This window comes from Cherax quadricarinatus, chromosome 11 (assembly GCF_038502225.1).
Source record: "Cherax quadricarinatus isolate ZL_2023a chromosome 11, ASM3850222v1, whole genome shotgun sequence".
Lineage (NCBI taxonomy): Eukaryota > Metazoa > Arthropoda > Malacostraca > Decapoda > Parastacidae > Cherax > Cherax quadricarinatus.
The window spans coordinates 49643942-49651897 of record NC_091302.1 but is presented as its reverse complement, the minus strand read 5'-3'; the positions used below and the strand labels follow the sequence as shown (position 1 = coordinate 49651897).

The 7956-nt window shown below is 44.3% G+C and overlaps 1 protein-coding gene across 1 annotated transcript in view; it reads left to right on the top strand.

Moving 5' to 3' along the window:
* The window catches only part of LOC128687460 (streptococcal hemagglutinin-like), an 8875-nt gene extending 1261 nt beyond the window's left edge, over positions 1–7614 (top strand). The window contains exon 1 of the mRNA XM_070083868.1: positions 1–7614. This exon is cut by the window's left edge and continues 1261 nt beyond it. Coding sequence (XP_069939969.1) covers positions 217–6363 — 6147 coding nt within the window. The 5' untranslated portion in view covers positions 1–216 and the 3' untranslated portion in view covers positions 6364–7614.
* The last annotated feature ends 342 nt before the right edge of the window (positions 7615–7956 follow it).

The window sequence follows — 7956 nt, the reverse complement described above, 5'->3', positions numbered from 1 at the left end:
AAGATGGATGCACTAGTGATCTTGAAGACGCAAGACGCAGCGAGGAGGAAGATGGTGATATGCAGTAATTTTAAAGACACAAGACGCAGCGAGGAAGAGAAGAGATGATGTGCAGTGATCTTGAAGACGCAAGACGCAGCCAAGAGGAAGATGCGTGACGCACAGTGACCTTTAAGATGCAGCATTACGTCCGAGGGAAGAAGTAACGATAGACTTATGGCGTCTTCAGTCGATTACTGCGAGTTCCTCAGACCGATAGAGACAAACCCTTCAAGATCTGCTCAAGAAGACATTGATAAATCAGTAAGACAAACTGGAGGGCCTCTTAATGGCGTCCTCATGTGTGAGTACCTCAAGGAAAACATCCCACACAAATCATCCTGCTCATGGGAACGGGAGACAGAAAGGAGGAAGACCTGTGCGAGCTCTGTGAGTGGAAGGAGCAGCAAGTCTGTTTGCGACGTACTCGACAGAAGTAAAGCTATATTTGAGACCCTCGAGAAGAATAAGAGCATCCAAGAGCCTTCTCGGCCAGCATCTTCAAGGAATTCTGGAGACAGAGGAGTTTCCAGTGCTCGCTTCACGAGACCCGTGTGTCTGTACCTCAAGATGGCTAGAGAGGTTGTGGTTCCCTTCTCACCAGCCCCTGACAAACGTGTGGAGAGACGCTGCACCAGTCTGGAGTCCTCGACAAATACGAATCCAGACTCCATCAAAATGGTAAACGGAATATCCGCTGCGATCCCAGCTTCTGCATCAGGATTAAAATTTAAGGATGAGAAACAATTTGTGTTGTCTGTGGCAACCATTGATGAGCAACAAGGCAAGAGTGACTTCTCTGCTGACTCTACGAAGGTTGTAGCATCACCAGGTAAGCCAGTTTTGGAAAAAGAAAAACCCAAAAGCCATCAAGACTATACAAATCCCTTGTTACAAATAGAATCAAGACAGAAAAAATTGAACTCAAATACTGAATCACCTTTACGTAGGGACGAGGACCAGACAGAGAATCAGCAAGTGATTTCTACTCCCTCAGAGCGATATGCACAAACAGGGAAGAGAAAGGAAGCTGCTGGACGGTTCTCTGACTCAGTGAATGAGTCGTCTGGTGAAGACAAGATTGGCAGCACTTCTCCTGGCTGTGTAACACACCAACAAAGTGACGCGAAGATACGTTTTACTGCCACTAACATTCCTCTCTTCAAGACACAAGACACGGCTACCAGCAACTCACTCAGCCACAAGTGCCAGTTCCTCTTAAACACACACAGAGAGGACACTAACTCCAACACTGCCGGTCCCACGTGTAAGTTCCTCTCCAACACTAACTCCAACTCATCAGCCACCACTTCCTCCACCCCCACGTGCAAGTTCGTCGCCACCCCAAGGGGCATCACTGGCTCCAACATCTCTACCAACAATTCCACCAACACCAGCCCAGAGGTCAGGTTCCTCGCCAACACTAACAGGGACACAGGTACCAGCAACTCACTCAGCCACAAGTGCCAGTTCCTCTTAAACACACACAGAGAGGACACTAACTCCAACACCACCAGCCCCAAGTGTAAGTTCCTCTCCAACACAAAGAGTGAGGACAATAACTCCAATACTGCCATGAACCCCACTTGTAAGTTCCTCTCCAACACAAAGAGGGAGGACAGTAACTCCACCACCACCAACCCCACTTGTAAGTTCCTCTCCAAAACAAAGAGGGAGGACATTAACTCCAACACCACCAGCCCCACGTGTAAGTTCCTCTCCATCACAAAGAGGGAAGACAGTAACTCCAACACCACCAGCCCCACGTGTAAGTTCCTCTCCAATACAAAGAGAGAGGACATTAACTCCAACACCACCAGCCCCACGTGTAAGTTCCTCTCCAACACAAAGAGAGAGGACATTAACTCCAACACCACCAGCCCCACGTGTAAGTTCCTCTCCAACACAAAGAGGGAGGACAGTAACTCCAACACCGCTGGTCCCACTAATTCCAACATTGCCGGTCCCACGTGTAAGTTCCTCTCCAACACACAGAGGGAGGACACTAACTCCAACACTGCCGGTCCCACGTCTAAGTTCCTCTCCAACACTAACTCCAACTCATCAGCCACCACTTCCTCCACCCCCACGTGCAAGTTCGTCGCCACCCCAAGGGGCATCACTGGCTCCAACATCTCTACAAACAATTCCACCAACACCAGCCCAGAGGTCAGGTTCCTCGCCAACACTAACAGGGACACAGGTACCAGCAACTCACTCAGCCACAAGTGCCAGTTCCTCTTAAACACACACAGAGAGGACACTAACTCCAAAATCACCAGCCCCACGTGTAAGTTCCTCTCCAACACAAAGAGTGAGGACAATAACTCCAATACTGCCATGAACCCCACTTGTAAGTTTCTCTCCAACACAAAGAGGGAGGACAGTAACTCCACCACCACCAACCCCACTTGTAAGTTCCTCTCCAAAACAAAGAGGGAGGACAGTAACTCCACCACCACCATCCCCACTTGTAAGTTCCTCTCCAACTCAAAGAGGGAGGACAGTAACTCCAACACCGCTGGTCCCACTAACTCCGACACTGCCGGTCCCACGTGTAAGTTCCTCTCCAACACACAGAGGGAGGACACTAACTCCAACACTGCCGGTCCCACGTGTAAGTTCCTCTCCAACACTAACTCCAACTCATCAGCCTCCACTTCCTCCACCCCCACGTGCAAGTTCGTTGCCACCACAAGGGGCATCACTGGCTCCAACATCTCTACCAACAATTCCACCAACACCAGCCCAGAGGTCAGGTTCCTCGCCAACGCTAAGAGGGACACAGGTGCCATCACCTCAACAGGCCACAAGTGCCATTTTCTCAGCAAGACAACGACACCAGACCAGAGGTCCAACTTCAACAATTTTACGTGCCAGATCCTCACCAACAACAATGGGAACACCAACATTGGAGACGTTACGAAGACTGAAAACACCAAACAGACTACAAATACTATCAAGGCTGAAGAACCCAAGGTTACAAACGACGAAACTAGCAGAGAACATCAGTTTTTGAGAAATATTTCACCTCATTACGATAGTACTAATAATGAGAGATCATCTACAACCACAACAAACACACCTTGTTCTTATATCAATAGTAAGAATAGCAATACAACTGCCCCTATAAATGTAACATGTGGATCTATTAACAGCAACAGGAATAACTTAGTTACACCTTCTAATGTAACATGTGGCTATATCAACAGCCACAGGAGTAATTCAGCTGTCAATCTTAATGCAACTTGTGAATCTCCTAGCAGGAGTAAACCTGACTCGGCCCCACCATTAGGTCTCACTAGCAAACACAGTCACTTCTCGACGATAACACAGCCAGTGTGTGGATACCTCAAGAGAGAAGTGAATGTCTCAGACAAGGCTAACACCCACACTACTCCAGCCGATACCCAAGATACTCAGACATATATTCCCACCGCTTCGCTTGTATACCAAGCGCATGATAAAACCATTTCTAAATTTCCTATGAATCCTAGTGATGGAAGGTCGTCAGTGGGTACTAAAAAGCTATCACTTAGTAGTGAAAACAAGAAGAATCTCCTTTATAGGTACGAGAAAGTGCATCCAAATATCAGTTGGACCAGCACTCAATTCCCCAGGAAGAATACCACAGAAGAAAGCAGTAGCGACAACAGATTCTTAGCTAGTCACATCAGACAGGGTGCATTCCTTCGGCAGGTAACTCTCGATTTGAAAAGAATATCCGGCCATACTAAGGAGCTCGAAACATCTGAGTTAAAAGCCGAAGTCGGAGCTGGAAAATTCGTTTCTCGTGAGAATGAGGATGAAGAAGTTCGAAATGTGAAGAGTGTTGTGTGGTCAGCGGGTGTACCAGGTGACTGGTTCACAGGATCATCAAGTCAGCATAGCTTCCGCACTGACGGAGGATCATCAAGTCAGCACAGATCGAATACTGACGAAGCACTGCAGAAGACACATGACAGCGAGTCTCGTCGAAGCCTCCACAATCTGACCTCGTCACCCGTGACCCTCACTCAAAGGGAAGATGCTGAAAACTCAACTCTCAACAGTTCACCCAGAAAAAGCAGTCAACCAGCCCCATTTTGTAAATACCTCAAGTCAAAGGATGAACTCCCTGATATGTCAACTGATATGTCTTGTGCATATCTTGCTAAGCATCGAGGAACACAGTCGACATTGGGTTTATCTCTGGAAAATAACATAGGATTCATCAGGAAGCAGGTTACGGCGCCTCTGGGAGAGAAGAACAAGGAGCAAGCCAGAGGTAGCTATCATGGATTTGAGCTTAAGATTAATATGTCTAGCCAGAGGGAGCTGTCCGCCACGGCTGAGGGTACTAGACCACTCTGTACGTACGTGGAGAAATGTAGAGACGTCGGGGCTTTGTTGTCCAGGGTTGACAAAGGTCCCTCGGCAAGTAGTAGAGGAAAGATGGATGGCCTCACCTTCAATAAGGAAAATGAAAGTGAAACTTTGATTTGCAACTACGGCGTGATGGAGGATAAAGTAAATGTGTCGTGTAAGGAAAATGAAAGGCTAGCACCAACAACATCATCAAGTCATGGTAATGAGTGCAAGAACACGGCAACCACTGAAGCAGCATCTATGCCCTCACCTCAGCACTCTCACGTAAATTACTGCAAAATGGATAATTCAAAGCCAAACAGCAACGAACTTTTAAAGTCTGTCAATGAAAACCCGAGGAAATCACTTAATTCTAATAGGAACCTTTTCAAGAACCTAACACACAATACACTCAGCATTGGTCTTCGTGGAAATTCTCCTAAAGATCTAGAATCTCAGTATTTCAGTCTTGACAACTTACCAGTCTGCGTAAAGAAGTACAGTAATAATCGATCTCTGAGTGCTTGCGGATCTGTTGTTAACGGAGAGAAATTTCTTTTCAAGGCCTCACCCTTATCGGTGGTTGATGTAAACCAGAGTCAGACTAGTGTTGCCAATAAGACTTCTGCAGAAGTATTACCAAGACACTCTCTCCTTGGCGCTGAGATGAGCTCAGAGACTATGACAAAGGGTCCTCTGGGGTATTCTGGGAAAGAGGATGGCTCCTCAAGAACCAGCTCTCTGTCAAGGAGCAAAAATATCTCAGGGAACAACACTCTTTCGAAAAATAACTCCCTGTCATTAACCAACACGATATCGAAGACCAACACTCCTTCGAGGGTCTGCACCCTGTCAAGGAGCAGCACCCTGTCAGAGAACAGTACCATGTCAAGGACCAGCACTATGTCAGGTATCAGCACGTCTACAAGTCAATGCTTGGCCCAGTATGAGGACGATGAAGAATTCTCTGATAGTTCTGGCAGCGAGGCTCTCGAGAAATATGACCGTAACCTTGCTGTGTCTATCAGTCCAGTGCCTGACAGCTTCAGAGCCAATGATCTGGATCTCGTTCCGCCTCCATCATCTTGTCAGGACGCGGGAGACGGGGCGCTCACTTTCGGAGACGTACAAACGGGAGCTGTGTCGCAACACGATATTGAAATCTTTGCGTCATCTCCTACTGAGACACCCGAGAGAAGAACAGACAATATTAACGAATTGAAAAGAGCTCGGAAACTCAGGAGAGAATCTGTTGTATTAGACCTGGAAAGCTGTAACGTCTCCATGGAACTTGCAGAACGTAGACCCCGTAGCAGTAATCCGGGATGCTCTCCTCTAGGGACGCCACATGCAAAACACGTCGAGACAGAGAAAGAAAAATTCCCTGTTAGTGAGGTAAGAGACTTTTCAGCTCCCATAATTCACAGATGTGATTTCCTCTTGAAAAGAAAGGACCAGTCAGATATGCTCTCTATCAATCTAAGAACACCCTCTCTAGCCTCCAATTTCCCCAGTAAAGAGTTCCTCAGCAGTAATAAAATCAACACCAGCGAATTTTCTGCTTTCGTCTCTAAGAATCTTACAGCCAGCGAGAGACAGAATCCCTTACATAACAAAAATAATATTAGAACCAGCATGAATGCATTAAAAGGTGACCCCAGAGCGCAGGGCTATGATAGGACTCAGGAGAGTTTGACGAACTCAGAGACTCATCTAAGCACCGGACAACAGGAGGACACATCCTTTTCGAAGTCTAAAAGTGACCACGACTCGTCAGCCGCACACGTTACTGGAAGTGTTCCTCGCGAGCTGCCGAAGGTTCAACGCTCTTGTACATTTCTCCTGAAAGTACAAGAACTTCTACGAAACTTGCCAACTTCTGAACCTCTACCTAAACTGCCAATCACTGAACCTCAACATAACCTGCCAACTTCCGAACCTCAACATATCCTGCCAACCTCTGAACCTCTTACATAATCGTAATGAGTTTCCATTGGGGTCTTCAGAGAGATTCTTCCTCAAAAGTGATTCACTGCTTGCAATAATAACTTATAAACAAAAACACATAAGAAAAATATCTTTAATTTTTTTCTAGAAAGTTATTTTAACTTGACAGTTTTAGTATTTTATAATGAGACATAAACTTAGCAAATCGACCGTGATCAGTGCCGTCAGATTGTATGTGAATTGCAACGGATGGTGAAGGCTCGACCCTCTGTCTGCTTATAGCTAGACATGACCCAGTGTGAAGAAATTTGTTGATAAGCCCCTTTTTTATACCAGTATCTAAGTAACCATAAGAGACTCCCAAGCACATGTGAAGCGGTAAAAACTTATGGGGCCATTCCCCGTAAGAGATATGATGAAGGTTCTATCCTCCGTTCTATCAGAGAAATGAACACGCTGTACTTTACGATACCCGCCGATTTGTGTCGTTACTGACAATACCAGTCACAATTCTTCCCCCGCAGTATTTTTTTATAGCTGTCCCCCTAATGGATTCTTTGGATGCTGTCCCAGTATAGTAAAGATATATGTACGTGTAGGTGTAGTAATGTTGTACGTATACCAGGAGTTAAGACCCTCCCACTCCCAGGCTATGTTCAACACAGCTTCACAAGTCCCAGTGAGTTACAGGAATGCATGAAAGTCCGCAATTTATGAAGAGTAGACATAACATAAGTGTTAGCAAAGATAATGGTCCCACTTGCTATGATAGGTCGATGATTTGTTTACTGTGAAATAGTGATGGATTTGTGTCTAGTGCTGATGAGTATTGCAGTAGTTTGTGGCTGTTGTTGGAAAGTAGTGCTGTGATTTGTGACTGTTGTTGGAAAGTAGTGCTGTGATTTGTGACTGTTGTTGGCAAGTAGTGTTGTAATTTGTGACTGTTGTTGGCAAGTAGTGTTATAATTTGTGACTATTGTTGGCAAGTAGTGTTGTAATTTGTGACTGTTGTTGGCAAGTAGTGTTATAATTTGTGACTGTTGTTGGCAAGTAGTGTTGTAACTTGTGACTGTTGTTGGCAAGTAATTTTATGATATGTGTCTAACGTTAAAAAATTAATATTGTGATCTGTGACTATCACAGGAAAACAATGTTATGATGTGTGTTTGTTAGCGTTGAAAACTAGTATTATGAATTGTGTCTTAGTTGGAAAATGGCGTTGTGGTCTTTGTATTAACAGTTACTTGATTTATTTAATTGGTTCAAAGTCTATCTACTACACAAGGCTAACTATATATATATATATATATATATATATATATATATATATATATATATATATATATATATATATATATATATATATATATATATATATATATATATATATATATCAAGGTATATATACTCTGAGTGATATACCCATTTCAACGAATATACAAAGTAAGTAAAAAGTAAATATTCTGAAATTAATGGTTACAATATAAATTTTTAAATCGAACCTTGAAATATAAAAAAGTATTAGTTTGAGGAAACTACATTAATACGGCAGCTGCTTAAAAGTAATACTTGTTCAAAATTAAGACATGGATCTGTTAATGCAATGAATAAAAGTTTATCTTC